Below are 14185 nucleotides of genomic sequence, written 5' to 3'. Positions count from 1 at the left end.
GGCGCTATCTCAGAGCGGCCATTTCGGTCCTCCCATCCGCCAGGGGGCGCTGTCTCAGTAGGGCCGGCTCGGTCCTCCCATCCGCCAGGGGGCGCTGTCTCAGAGCGGCCATCTCGGTCCTCCCATCCGCCAGGGGGCGCTGTCTCAGAGCGGCCGTCTCGGTCCTCCCATCCGCCAGGGGGCGCTGTCTCAGAGCGGCCGTCTCGGTCCTCCCATCCGCCAGGGGGCGCTGTCTCAGAGCGGCCATCTCGGTCCTCCCGTCCGCCAGGGGGCGCTGTGGCGGCGGGCGCGGGCCCGGCTGAGGGCGGGCGGTCCAAGATGGCGCAGACCGTGAGCGTTGGGGAACTGGGGCTGCCCCAACTGGAGCTGCTCAAGGGGCAGCTGGAGCAGGTCCGGGGGGCTCGGAGGGGGCTGGGGAAGGGGTTTAGGGGAGGTCTGGGGGTCCCGGGGGGAGCGGGGATGGGAGGGGCCTGGGGAGGGTCCTGAGGGGATCGCGGGGGGAGCAGGGCCGGGGGCTCTGAGGGGGCTCCGGGGGGGACTTGGGGGTCTCAGAGAACCCAGGGAGGGTCCCGAGCCCTGGGGGTCGCAGCTGGGGCAGTTCGGGGGAGGCTGGAGGGGAATTTGGGGGTGTCTGGGGTGGGGGCTCGAGTTTGAGGCCCCCCCGGGCTTGGCCCACGCCCCAGGTTCTGGAACCTTCCCCCAAGAAGTTTCCTCCTCATCCCTTCGGGGCCAGCCCTGCCCTTGTGGGGGTCTCCCCCGCAGGACCCCTCCCCACAAACCCAAATCTCGGGGGTCTCCCCCTCCCCACAAACCCCAATCCTGGGGGTCTCCCCACAAACCCCAACCCCGGGGGTCTCCCCTTGGACCCCTCCCCTCAATCCCCAATCCGGGGGTCTCCCCACAATCCCCAATCCGGGGGTCTCCCCCTCCCCACAATCCCCAACCCCGGGGGTCTCCCTTTGGACCCCTCCCCACAATCCCCAATCCGGGGGTCTCTCTCTCCACAATCCCCAATCCCGGGGGTCTCCCCTCAGACCCCTCCTCTCAATCCCCAACCCCGGGGGTCTCCCCCTCCCCACAATCCCCAATCCGGGGGTCTCCCCTCAATCCCCAATCCCGGGGGTCTCTCTCCCCACAATCCCCAATCCGAGGGTCTCCCCTTGGACCCCTCCCCACAATCCCCATTCCCGGGGGTCTCCCTTTGGACCCCTCCCCACAATCCCCATTCCCGGGGGTCTCCCTTTGGACCCCTCCCCACAATCCCCAATCCGGGGGTCTCCCCACAGGAGGTGGAGTTCCTGTCCTCGTCCCTGGCCCAGCTCAAGGTGGTGCAGACCAAGTTCGTGGAGGCCAAGGAGTGCCTGAACGTCCTGCACAAAGGCAACGAGGGTGAGAGACCCCAAAAAACCCCAAATCCCAAATTTTGGGACCCCAAAATCCCAGGGGGGGTCCCCAGATCTTGATACGAGGCTTCAAAACCCCCAGAGAGAGCCCCCAAATTCACGTGGGGAGCTGCAGATCCTGTGGGGTGTCTGTGAGCCCCAAATCTTCAGGGGAACCCCAAAATCTGAGGGGAGGGTCCTCAAATCTTGATGTGTGGGGGGTCCTGAATTATCGGGGTGATTCCCAAATCCAAAGTGGGGGGGATTCAAAAGCTGAGGGGGGTCCCCAAATCTTGATGGGGGTGGGGTCTCCAAACCTAGAGGGACCTTTGGGAGTTCCCCAAATCCTAACGGGGGACCCCAAAACCAGGGGCTGGTTCCTAAAGCCAAGGGGTCCCCAAATCCAGGGAGACCCTGGGGAGTCCTGGAAGGGATTTTGGGGGGGTCCTGAGGGGCTCCTGGGGCTTTCCTGACCCCTCCTTTTTCCACAGGGAAGGATCTCCTGGTGCCTCTCACCAGCTCCGTATCCTTTTCCTGCTCCTGGAATCCCCCCAAAATCCCTCCTGGGGGGGTCTGAGCCCCCCAACCCCCCCGTGCCCCCCGTTTTCCATGACCCCCCCAGATGTACGTGCCCGGCAAGCTCCAGGACGTGCGGACGGTGCTGGTGGACGTCGGCACCGGTTACTACGTGGAGAAGGTGAGGAGGGGGCTTGGGGGGCTTTGGGGGGGCTTTGGGGGTCTGGGGACCCCCATTTCCACCTCTCCCATCCCATTCCCCACTCCCCACCCCGTTTCCCACCCATTTTTCCCTCATTTCGCCCCTTTCCCATCCCCATCTCCTCATTTTCCCATCCCCATTCCCCACCATTTTCTCCCCTTCCCGCCCCGTTTTCCCCATTTTTCATCATTCCCACCCAATTTCTCACCCCTTTTTCTCCCTTTCCCACCCTATTTTTCTTAATTTTCCCCTAATTTTCTCTGGTTTTTCCTGTTTTTCCCCATTCCCACCCCATTTTTCCCCATTTTTCCCCATTCCCACCCCATTTTCCCCCATTCCCACCTCATTTTCCCTGTTTTCCCCCATTCTTACCCCATTTTCCCCCATTTTCCCCCATTTTCCCCCATTTATCCCCATTTTCCCCGTTCCCACCCCATTTTCCCCCATTTTCCCCCATTCCCACCTCATTTTCCCCATTTTCCCCCATTTTCCCCCATTCCCACCCCATTTTCCCCCATTTTCCCCTATTTTTCCCCATTTCCCCCCATTCCCACCCCATTTTCCCCCATTCCCACCCTATTTTTCCCTGTTTTTCCCCATTCCCACCCCGTTTTTCCCCATTTTCCCCCATTTTTCTCCATTTTCCCCCATTCCCACCCCGTTTCCCACCCCGTTTTTCCCCATTTTCCCCGTTTTTTCCCATTTTCCCCCATTCCCACCCCGTTTCCCACCCCGTTGTTCCCAGTCTGCCGAGGACGCTCGGGCGTTTTTCAAGCGGAAGATCGAGTTCCTGACGCGGCAGATGGAGAAGATCCAGCCGGCCCTGCAGGAGAAGCACGCCATGAAACAGGGTGGGTACCCCCAAAATGCAGCTGGGGACCCCCTGAGCCCCCCAAACACCCCCTGCCCTCAGCCCCCCTCCCCATTTTTGGGGTCTCTCCCAGCCCTGGGGTCCCCCCTGACTTTCCTCTCCAATTTTGGGGTCTCCCCCTGCTCCTCCTTTACCCCCCTCTCCAATTTTGGGGTCTCCCCCTGGTTCTCCTTTACCCCCTTCTCCAATTTTGGGGTCTCCCCCTGCTCCTCCTTTACCCCCCTCCCCAATTTTGGGGTCTCCCCCTGCTCCTCCTTTACCCCCCTCCCCAATTTTGGGGTCTCCCCCTGGTCCCAGAGTCTCCCTGACCCCCCCAATCCTCCCGACCCCTCCCCAATTTCAGCCCCCCCCATTTTTGGGGTCCCCCCGACCCTGGTGCCCCCCAGACCCCTCTGACCCCTCCCCATTTTGGGATCTCCCCAGTCCCAGGGTCCCCTTTCCCCCCTCCCCACTTTTGGGGTCCTGTCCTTGCTTCCCTCCTGACCCCTCCCCACTTTGAGGACCCCCTGCCCCCATTTCCCCCCCACCCCGACCCCTCCCCACTTTTGGGGTCCCCCTTTGCCCCCTCCCCACTTTGGAACCCCCCACGTCCATCTCAACCCCTCCCTGACTTTGGGGTCCCTCCTTCCCCTCCTCCCTGCTTTTGGGGGTCCCCCCCACCCCTCCCTGGTTTTGGGGTCTCCCCCCGACCCCTCCCCGCTTTTGGGGTCCCCTCCCGACCCCTCCCTGCTTTTGGGGACTCCCCCCGACCCCTCCCCACCTTGGGGGCCCCCCGTTTTTGGGGTGCCCCTGACCCGCTGCCCCCCAGCCGTGCTGGAGATGATGACGCAGAAGCTGCAGCAGCTGACGGCGGCCCAGGGGGTCCCGGGGGGGGCCAAGGCGTAGCCCCCCACCCCAAAATCCTGGGCTGGGGATTTGGGGGTGCAGCCCCCCCCCCACTGCACCCCAAATCCCGGCTCTGCAGCCCCCCCCTCACCCCAAATCCCGACCCCGTTGTTTTGTACCGGTCCCTGCAATAAAGGAGACGGCTCTGAGTGGGCTCCGGGCGTTTTGGGGGGGGGGAGACCCCCGGGATTTGGGGTCCCTCCCTCCGGGGGGACCGTGGGGGTGCTCGGGGGTCTCAGGGGGGTCTTGGGGGTGTCTGGGGGTGTCTGGGGGTGTCTGAGGGGTCCCTGGGGTGTCCTGGGGGTGTCTGGGGGGTGTCCGGGGGTCCCTGGGGTGTCCTGGGGGTGTCCGGGTGTTTCTGGGGGTGTCCGGGGGGGTCCCTGAGGTGTCCTGGGGGTGTCCGGGTGTTTCTGGGGGTGTCTGGGGGGTCCCTGGGGGGTCTCTGGGGGTGTCCGGGGGGTCCCTGGGGTGTTCTGGGGGTGTCCGGGTGTTTCTGGGTGTTTCTGGGGGTCCCTGGGGGGTCCCGGGGGGGTCCCGGGGGTCGTGGCGGGGCTGAGCCCCCCCCGGCAGCCGCGTCCTCCCGGCAGCGGCCACGAGGTGGCGACAGCGACACGGACGGGAGGGGACAAAGGATGGGGACAGGGACAGGGGACAGGGATGGGGACAGGGTGGGGACAGGGACAGGGTGGGGACAGGGACAGGGTGGGGACAGGGGACAGGGACAGGGTGGGGACAGGGACAGGATGGGGACAGTGTCTCGAGTCCCACCAGGCTCGGGCAGGGCGGGCTCTGTTGTCACCGCCCCTCCCCCGGTGGCAGCAGTGTCCCCACGGGGGTGGCGATGTCCCCGCACAGCCGGGGGGTGTCTGTCACTGTCCCTGTCCCTGTCACCGTCCCTGTCACCGTCCCTGTCCCCGCTGACAGCCAGCGCGGGGGGGGAGGTGACAAGGCGTGACACCGGGGGGTGACACAAAAGCTGCGGGGGGATCTCGGGCCAGCCTGGAGGTGCCACCACCCCCCCTCCCCGGCTGTCCCTTGTGTCACCCCTGTGTCCCCCTCGGGCTGTTCCTTGTGCCAGCCCCTTGTCCCTTGTGTCACCCCTGTGTCCTCTGAGCCACCCTCGTCCTTTGTGCCACCCCCTCGTCCCGTGGGCCACCTCGGTGTCCCCTGGGCCACGCCCCTGTCCATCCCAGGCTGTCCCCTGGGCCACCCCCTTGTCCCCTGGGCCACCTCGGTGTCCCCTGGGCCACCCCCTTGTCCCCTGGGCCACCTCGGTGTCCCCTGGGCCACCCCTCTGTCCATCCCAGGCTGTCCCCTGGGCCACCCCCTTGTCCCCTGGGCCACCTCGGTGTCCCCTCTACCCCCCAGCAGAGGCAGAGCCGCGATCCAACCCCAGCGCCTTTTATTGGGGACAGACTGGGACAGACTGGGACAGACTGGGACAGACTGGGACACGCTGGGGACACGCTGGGGACACGCTGGGGACACGCTGGGGACACGCTGGGGACACCGGTGCCGGGGCTGTCGCGTGTCGCACTCAGAGCGGGGCGGGGCTGGGGGCGGGCCGGGGTCGCGGGGATGTCACCGCTGTCACCGGGCCGGGGTCGCGGGGCTGTCCCGGGGGGTCCCGGGGGTCCCGGGGGTGTCCTGGGGGTGTCCTGGGGGGGTCCCGGGGGGGTCAATCAGGGTAGATGATGAAGCCGGAGAAGGTGCTGTAATTTCGGGGGGTCCTGGGGGTGTCCCGGGGGGGTCCCGGGGGTCAGTCGGGGTAGATGATGAAGCCGGAGAAGGTGCTGTAATTTTGGGGTGTCCCGGGGGGTCCCGGGGGGGTCTCAGGGGTCAGTCAGGGTAGATGATGAAGCCGGAGAAGGTGCTGTAATTTTGGGGGGGTCCCGGGGGTCAGTCGGGGTAGATGATGAAGCCGGAGAAGGTGCTGTAATTTTGGGGGGATTCCGGGGGTCCCGGGGGGGTCTCAGGGGTCAATCGGGGTAGATGATGAAGCCGGAGAAGGTGCTGTAATTTTGGGGGGGTCCCGGGGGGGTCAGTCGGGGTAGATGATGAAGCCGGAGAAGGTGCTGTAATTTCGGGGTGTCCCGGGGGGTCCCGGGGGGGTCTCAGGGGTCAGTCAGGGTAGATGATGAAGCCGGAGAAGGTGCTGTAATTTTGGGGGGATTTCGGGGGTCCCGGGGGGTCAGTCGGGGTAGATGATGAAGCCGGAGAAGGTGCTGTATTTGTTGGTGTTGCCGCCGTGCACTTTTCCCCCGTCCAGTTTGACAAAAACCTCGTCCCCCACGTCCAGGTGCAGGATGACGCTGTTGGACGCGTAATCGTAATTCTGATCCGCGTCCTGCGCGATGGCGCTGGCCCGGACCTGGGAAAGGGGGGACACGGCTGTCACCCCCCCGTGGTGGCACCGGGAAAGGGGGGACACGGCTGTCACCTCCCCCCTGGCCCGGACCTGGGAAAGGGGGGACACGGCTGTCACCCCCCGTGGTGGCACCAGGAAAGGGGGGACACGGCTGTCACCCCCCGTGGTGGCACCGAGAAAGGGGGGACACGGCTGTCACCTCCCCCCTGTGCTGGCCCGGACCTGGGGGGGGACACGGCTGTCACCCCCCGTGGTGGCACCGAGAAAGGGGGGACACGGCTGTCACCTCCTTGTGCTGGCCCGGACTGGGGGGGGACACGGCTGTCACCTCCCTGTGGTGGCACCAGGAAAGGGGGGACACGGCTGTCACCTCCCTGTGCTGGCCCGGACCTGGGAGGGGACACGGCTGTCACCCCCCGTGGTGGCACCGGGAAAGGGGGGACACGGCTGTCACCCCCTGTGCTGGCACCGGGAAAGGGGGTACACGGCTGTCACCCCCTGTGCTGGCACCGGGAAAGGGGGGACACGGCTGTCACCTCCCTGTGCTGGCCCGGACCTGGGAGGGGACACGGCTGTCACCTCCCTGTGCTGGCCCGGACCTGGGGGGGACACGGCTGTCACCTCCCCCCCTGTGCTGGCCCGGACCTGGGAAAGGGGGGACACGGCTGTCACCCCCCGTGGTGGCACCAGGAAAGGGGGGACACGGCTGTCACCTCCCCCCTGGCCCGGACCTGGGGGGGGACACGGCTGTCACCCCCCTGTGCTGGCCCGGACCTGGGAAAGGGGGGACACGGCTGTCACCTCCCCCTGGCCCGGACTGGGGGGACACGGCTGTCACCTCCCTGTGCTGGCCCGGACCTGGGGGGGGACACGGCTGTCACCTCCCCGTGGTGGCACCAGGAAAGGGGGGACACGGCTGTCACCCCCCGTGGTGGCACCGGGAAAGGGGGGGTGACATCAGCGGGACCCCTCGGGGGGGGGGGGACACGGCTGTCATCCCCCCTGGCCCGAACCTGAGGGGGGACACGGCTGTCACCTCCCTGTGCTGGCCCGGATATGGGGGGGGACACGGCTGTCACCCCCCCGTGATGGCACCAGGAAAGGGGGGACACGGCTGTCACCCCCCGTGGTGGCACCAGGAAAGGGGGGACACGGCTGTCACCTCCCTGTGCTGGTCCGGACTGGGGGGGACACGGCTGTCACCCCCCCGTGCTGGCCCGGACATGGGGGGACACGGCTGTCACCCCCCGTGGTGGCACCGGGAAAGGGGGGACACGGCTGTCACCTCCCCCCTGGCCCGGACCTGGGAGGGGACACGGCTGCCACCCCCCTGTGCTGGCCCGGACTGAGGGGGGACACGGCTGTCACCCCCCTGTGCTGGCCCGGACCTGGGAGGGACACGGCTGTCACCCCCCTGTGCTGGCCCGGACCTGGGAGGGGACACGGCTGTCACCTCCCCGTGGTGGCACCGAGAAAGGGGGGACACGGCTGTCACCTCCCCCCTGTGCTGGCCCGGACTGGGGGGGGACACGGCTGTCACCCCCTCCCCTCCCCCCCATTCCCGTCCTCTCCTCTCCTCATTCCCAAATTCTGCTCCCCCCCCCTCCCCCAAATCCCATTTCCCTCATCCGACCCCCCCCAAATTCCCATCCTCTCTCCCCCCATTCCCGATCCCCCATTCCCAACCCCAAATCCCATTATTTCCCCCCAAAATTCGCATTCCTGATCCCCATTCCCAACCCCAAATCCCATTATTTCCCCCCAAATTCCCATCTTTTCCCCCATTCCCAACCCCAAATCCCATTATTTCCCCCCAAAATTCCCATTCCTGATCCCCCATTCCCAACCCCAAATCCCATTATTTCCCCCCAAATTCCCATCCTCTCCCCCATTCCCAACCCCAAATCCCATTTCCCCCATCCAATCCCGCCCCAATTCCCATTTTTTCCCCATCCCTGTTCCCACGGGGGGCTCCGGGGGGGGTTCACTCCCTGCTGACCCCCCCCCCGGATCCATCTTTGTTTTCCTTGGATTTCCGGGAATAAAAGGATGGGAAAAGTCCGGGATGAGCGAACAAAGGGAGCGGGGGGGGCACAGCCCCTGTCCCCCCCCACCCCGGGAATCTGGGATGGGGAAAAGGAATTCGGGAATTTGGGGAGGGAAAATGGGAATTTTGGGAGGGAAAAGATGGGAATTTGGGGGGCGGGGGGAAATGGGAATTTGGGGGGGGGAAATTGGGAATTTGCGGGGGAAAAGATGGGAATTGCAGGGGGAAGGATGGGAATTTGAGGAGGGGGAAGGATGGGAATTTGAGGAGGGGGAAGGATGGGAATTTGAGGGGGGGAAAGGATGGGAATTTTGGGAGGGAAAGGATGGGAATTTTGGGAGGGAAAGGATGGGAATTTGAGGGAGGTAAAGGATGGGAGAAATGGGATCTGGGGCTGAGGAATGAGGAATGAGGGGGAAGGACGGGAATTCGGGAGAGAATTGGATGAGGAAAATGGGATGTGGGACTGGGAAGGAACAGAACCGGGGGTGGGGATTCAGGGAATGGGAAAAAGGATGGGAATGGGGGATTGGAGGGAGAAAATGGGAATGGGGCTGCAGGGGGGGATGAATCAGGGATGGGAATTTGGGAGGGAATTGGATGGGAGAAATGGGATGTGAGGATGGAACTGGAAAATCAGGGATGGGAACTGGGGGGGGTTGGATGGAGAAAATGGGAATGTGGGGATTGGATGGGAGGAACTGGAAAATCGGGGATGGGAACCGGGAGGGGATTGGATGGGGGAAATGGGGAGTGGGGATTTGGGATGGAGCAGAAGCGGGGATGGGAAATCACCGATAAATCGAGCCCGGATGGGAACCTGAAATTACCCAAAGCAAAGCAGCAAAAACCGCGATGGGCCAGAACAACAACCCCGAGGCCGAAAACCGGGAATGAAAACGGGGAATGAAAACGGGAGGGGCAAAAACCGGGAATGAAAACAAGGGGGCAAAAACCGGGAATGAAAACAAGGGGGCAAAAACCGGGAATGAAAACCGGGGATGAAAACCGGGAATGAAAACAAGGGAGCAAAAACCGGGGGGTTAAAACCGGGAGGTGAAATCGGGGTGTGCAATCCAGGGGATGAAAACCGGGGGATGAAATCCAGGAGGTGAAAACCGGGAATGAAAACCGGGAGATGAAAACCGGGGGTGAAAACCGGGGGGTGAAATCCGAGAGATGAAATCTTGGGATGAAAACCAGGGGGTGAATTCCAGGAGGCGCAAACCAGGGGATGAGAACCGGGGGATAAAATCCGAGGGATGAAATCCCGGGATGAAAACCGGGGGGAGAAATCCCGGGTTGAAATCCAGGGGGTGAAATGCGAGGGATGAAATCTTGGGATGAAAACCGGGGGGTGAAATCCGGGGGGTGAAAACCGAGGGATGAAATCCAGGAGGTGCAAACCGGGGGATGAAATCCGAGGGATGAAATCCGGGAGGTGAAAACCGGAGGTGAAAACCGGGGGGTGAAATCCGAGGGATGAAATCCGGGGGGTGAAATCCAGGGGGAGAAATCCCGGGATGAAATCCGGGGGGGTGAAATCCGAGGGATGAAATCCGGGGAATGAGAACCGAGGGATTAAATCAGGGGGGGTGAAATCCAGGGGGAGAAATCCCGGGATGAAACCCGAGGGATGAAATCCCGAGATGAAATCCGGGGGGGTGAAATCCAAGGGATGAAATCCCGGGATGAAACCCGAGGGATGAAATCCTGGGATGAAATCCGGGGATGAAACCCGAGGGATGAAATCCCGGGATGAAATTCGGGGGATGAAACCGGGGGGAGAAATCCCGGGATGAAATCCAGGGGATGAAATCCCGGGATGAAATCCGGGGATGAAACCCGAGGGATGAAATCCCGGGATGAAATCCGGGGGGGATGAAACCCGAGGCATGAAATCCCGGGATGAAATCCGGGGATGAAACCCAAGGGATGAAATCCCGGGATGAAATCCGGGGGATGAAATCTCGGGATGAAATCTGGGGATGAAACCCGAGGGATGAAACCCGAGGGATGAAATCCCGAGATGAAATCCGGGGGGTGAAACCCGAGGGCTGAAATCCGGGGGATGAAATCCAAGGGATGAAATCCCGGGATGAAATCCGGGGGGTTCAATCCTTTCCGGGGGCCCTGCCGGGGGTCTCGGGGGGAGGTTCCCGTTACCTGCCCGTTCTTCATCAGGTCGGCCCACATGCTGGTGCCGTCCCCGCCGCGCATCAGGACGTGGTAGGTGAAGAAATAAATGCCGGGCAGGGGGCACGTGAATTTGCCGCTCGAGGGCTCGTAGTAGTTGCCCACGTTGGTCACGACGTCGTCGAAGCGCAGAACCTCGTAACCTTCGTGAGGTTTCCTCAGGCCGGCGTAAAAAGCGATTTTGGGGCTGTAGAAGGACGGGATGTACCCGCCCGGGCCCGGCCCCGGAGGTCCCGGCGGGCCGGGCCGGCCCGGTTCTCCCGGTGGTCCCCGCGGACCCGGCGGTCCCGGGGGGCCCCGGAGGCCGGCGCGGCCCTTGCGGCCGGGCTCGCCCCGAGCCCCGGGAGGGAAGGGCGGAGGAGAGGCCGGGGGAAGCTCGGGGTAGGGCTCGCAGACCATGCGGCAGCTGCCCAGCATCTCGTAGTGAGCGGCGGCCTTGGAGCCGTGCACCAGCAGCGGGATGGCCACGAGCAGCAGCAGCAGCATCGCCACCCCGATCGCCACCGCGGCCACTCGCCGCCTGCGCCTCAGCCGAGACGCGGCCACTGCCAGCAGGTCCTGCTCGCCCTTGGGAGCGATGGTGGCGAGCGGCGGGGACAGAGCCCGAGGGACACCGAGCACAGGAGGGGACGGGAGGGGGACGGGGATGGGGAATGGGATTGGGGAATGGGATTGGACTGGGATTGGACTGGGATTGGACTGGGATTGGACTGGGATTGGGGACAGGGACTGGGATTGGGGACAGGGATGTGGCTGCTGGGGCCGTTGGGAGAGGGGGAAATGGCAGTGGGAATGGGATGGGATGGGGACAGGGATGGGGACAGGAATGGGGACAGGGATGGGGACAGGGATGGGGACAGGGATGGGGACAGGGATGGGGACAGCGGCTGCAGCTGCGGGTGGAGCCGGGGCTGAAGCCCAAAGAGGGGATGGGGCCGAGGATGGGACTGGGAACAGGGATGAGCCCGGGAATGGATCCGGGAATGGGGCCGGGAATGGGACCGGGAATGGGGCCGGGAATGGGACCGGGAATGGGGCCGGGAATGGGACCGGGAATGGGACCGGGAATGGGGCCGGGAATGGGGCCGGGGCCGGAGGAGAAGCTGCGGGTGGAGCCGGGGATGGGACCCACGGCAGAGACGGGGCCGGGAATGGGATCGGGAGCCGGGAATGGGATCGGGAGCCGGGAATGGGATCGGGATGAGCCCGGGAATGGGATCGGGATGAGCCGGGAATGGGATCGGGAGCCGGGAATGGGATCGGGATGAGCCGGGAATGGGATCGGGATGAGCCCGGGAATGGGATCGGGATGAGCCCGGGAATGGGATCGGGATGAGCCCGGGAATGGGATCGGGATGAGCCGGGAATGGGATCGGGATGAGCCGGGAATGGGATCGGGAATGGGGAGCGGGGCCGGAGCCGCGGGCGGAGCCGGGAGCGGCGGCACCGGGAGCGGGGCCGGGGCTGCGGCCGAGGACGGGACCGGCGGCGGGGCCGGGGCCGCGGGCGGAGCCGGGAGCGGCGCTGGAGGAGGGGACGGAACCGGAGCCGATGGTGCTGGAGGGACCCGAAGCGGTACCGGGAGCGGAGCCGGACGCGGAGCGCGGAGTCAGAGCGGAGCCAGGACCGGAGCCGGGGTGGGAGCTGCTGATGTAACCGGAGCCGGGATGGAGCCGCCACCGGGATCGGGACAGAACCGCCTCTGGAGCCGGGACAGAACCGGGACAGAACCGGGATGGAACCGGGATGGAACCGGGACCGGAGCGGGGATGGAGCCGGGATGGAACCGCGACCGGAGCCGGGAGGGAACCGGGGTGGAACCGCCAGGGAGCCGCCGCCGGAGCCGGGATGGAGCCGGGACGGAGCAGCCACCGGAGCCGGGAAGGGACCGGGAAGGAGCCGGGAAGGAGCCGGGAAGGAGCCGGGAAGGAGCCGGGAAGGAGCCGGGAAGGAGCCGCGATGGACCCGACGCGCGGGGGAACTTCTCCCCAAGTTCCCCGTGAGCGACACGGGGGGAGCGGCACCCCCGGGATTGTCCCCCGGGATTGTCCCCCCCGATTGTCTCCCGGGATTGTCCCCCCGGGATTGTCCCCCGGGATTGTCCCCCCGGGATTGTCCCCCCCGATTGTCCCCCCGGGATTGTCCCCCGGGATTGTCCCCCCCGATTGTCCCCCCGGGATTGTCCCCGGTGCCTCCCCCGGGGCCGGGATCTCCCCGCGCTCCTCCCCGCGGTCCCGGAGCCCCCCGGGCCGGACCCCCCCGGTACCTGCGGCCGGTGCCGCCGCCGCGCCCGCAGCGAGCCCCGCTCGGCCCCGCCCGACGGCCCCGGGCACGGCGGGGAGGGAGGGGCCGGCGGCGGGGGGGCCGGGTGAGTGTGCAAGGGGGGGTTTGGGTGTGCAAGGGGGGCCGGGTGAGTGTGCAAGGGGGGGTTTGGGGTGTGTGAGGGGGAGGTTGGGGTGTTTGGGGGGGGTTTGGGTGTGCGAGGAGGGGGATGCACGGTGAGAGAGCTCTGAGTGTGAGTGTGAGCTCTGAGTGTGAGCTCTGTGCACGCGTGGACATCCTGCGTGTGAGCTCTGAGTGTGAGCACCCCGTGTGTGAGCTCTGAGCTCTGTGAGTGTGAGCTGAGTGTGAGCTCTGAGTGTGAGCTGAGTGTGAGCTCTGAGTGTGAGCTGAGTGTGAGCTCTGTGAGTGTGAGCTCTGAGCTCTGTGAGTGTGAGCTCTGTTCATGCGTGCATCCCCCGTGAGTGAGCCCTCAGTGATTGTGATTTCTGTGAGTGTGATCTGTGAGTGTGATCTCTGTGTGAGCTGAGTGTGAGCTCTGTGAGTGTGAGCTCTGTGTGAGTACGTGTGTGTTCGTGCTCAGTGCACACGTGTGCAGTGTGAGTGTGAGCTGAGTGTGAGCTGTGTGAGCTCTGTTCACATGTGCATCCCCTGTGAGTGTGAGCCCTCAGTGTGAGTGTGATCTCTGTGAGTGTGAGCTCTGAGTGTGAGCTCTGTGAGTGTGATCTCTGTGTGAGTGTGATCCCTGTGAGTGTGAGCTCTGTGAGTGTGAGCTCTGTGTGAGTGTGAGTGTGAGTGTGAGCTCTGTTCACACGTGCGTCCCATGTGAGTGTGTGTGTGTGAGCTCTGAGTGTGAGTGTGAGTGTGAGTGTGAAGTCTGTGAGTGTGAGTGTGTGAGTGTGAGTGTGTCAGCTCTGTTCACATGTGCATCCCATGTGAGTGTGAGTGTGAGTGTGAGTGTGAGTGTCAGCTCTGTGTGAGCTGTGTGAGCTCTGTGATCTCTGTGAGTGTGAGTGTGAGTGTCAGCTCTGTTCACATGTGCATCCCATGTGAGTGTGAGTGTGAGCTCTGTGAGTGTGAGTGTGAGCTCTGAGTGATCTCTGTGAGTGTGAGTGTGTGTGTGTGTCAGCTCTGTTCACATGTGCATCCCATGTGAGTGTGAGTGTGAGCTCTGTGAGTGTGAGTGTGAGCTCTGAGTGATCTCTGTGAGTGTGAGTGTGTGTGTGTGTCAGCTCTGTTCACATGTGCATCCCATGTGAGTGTGAGTGTGAGTGTCAGCTCTGTGTGAGCTGTGTGAGCTCTGTGATCTCTGTGAGTGTGAGCTCTGTGTGAGCTGTGTGATCTCTGTGAGTGTGAGTGTGAGTGTGACTGTGAGCTCTGTTCACACGTGCGTCCCATGTGAGCATGAGTGTGTGTGAGCTCTGAGTGATCTCTGTGA

The 14185-nt window shown here is 64.3% G+C and overlaps 2 protein-coding genes across 2 annotated transcripts; one reads left to right on the top strand and one right to left on the bottom strand.

Moving 5' to 3' along the window:
* Positions 1-273: 273 nt before the first annotated feature.
* Positions 274-4005, top strand: PFDN5 (prefoldin subunit 5). Its single transcript, XM_058861208.1, has 6 exons — positions 274-390; positions 1287-1389; positions 1874-1905; positions 2005-2079; positions 2846-2951; positions 3780-4005. Exons 1-6 carry the CDS (start codon positions 319-321, stop codon positions 3854-3856), a joined length of 465 nt encoding a protein of 154 aa, XP_058717191.1. The 5' UTR covers positions 274-318; the 3' UTR covers positions 3857-4005.
* Positions 4006-6047: 2042 nt separating this feature from the next.
* On the bottom strand, positions 6048-10984 carry C1QL4 (complement C1q like 4). The gene is made up of 2 exons (XM_058861271.1): positions 10438-10984; positions 6048-6227 (listed from the first exon to the last, which is right to left on the bottom strand). The coding sequence occupies exons 1-2, from the start codon at positions 10951-10953 to the stop codon at positions 6048-6050; spliced, it is 696 nt and encodes a 231-aa protein (XP_058717254.1). The 5' UTR covers positions 10954-10984.
* Between the last annotated feature and the right edge of the window lie 3201 nt (positions 10985-14185).

The sequence above is a fragment of the Poecile atricapillus genome, chromosome 35 (genome assembly GCF_030490865.1).
Source record: "Poecile atricapillus isolate bPoeAtr1 chromosome 35, bPoeAtr1.hap1, whole genome shotgun sequence".
Lineage (NCBI taxonomy): Eukaryota > Metazoa > Chordata > Aves > Passeriformes > Paridae > Poecile > Poecile atricapillus.
This window is presented reverse-complemented; position numbering and strand designations above follow the sequence as displayed.

Bases quoted from the DNA above. Each gene is read 5' to 3' on its own strand.
- PFDN5 (XM_058861208.1), top strand. From the start codon at position 319: ATGGCGCAGACCGTGAGCGTTGGGGAACTGGGGCTGCCCCAACTGGAG. The intron at 1,906-2,004 runs GTATCCTTTTCC...TGACCCCCCCAG, and splicing joins TGGTGCCTCTCACCAGCTCC to ATGTACGTGCCCGGCAAGCT. The intron at 2,952-3,779 runs GTGGGTACCCCC...GCTGCCCCCCAG, and splicing joins GAAGCACGCCATGAAACAGG to CCGTGCTGGAGATGATGACG.
- C1QL4 (XM_058861271.1), bottom strand. From the start codon at position 10,953: ATGCTGCTGCTGCTGCTCGTGGCCATCCCGCTGCTGGTGCACGGCTCC. The intron at 6,228-10,437 runs GTAACGGGAACC...CCCCTTTCCCAG, and splicing joins ACCTGATGAAGAACGGGCAG to GTCCGGGCCAGCGCCATCGC.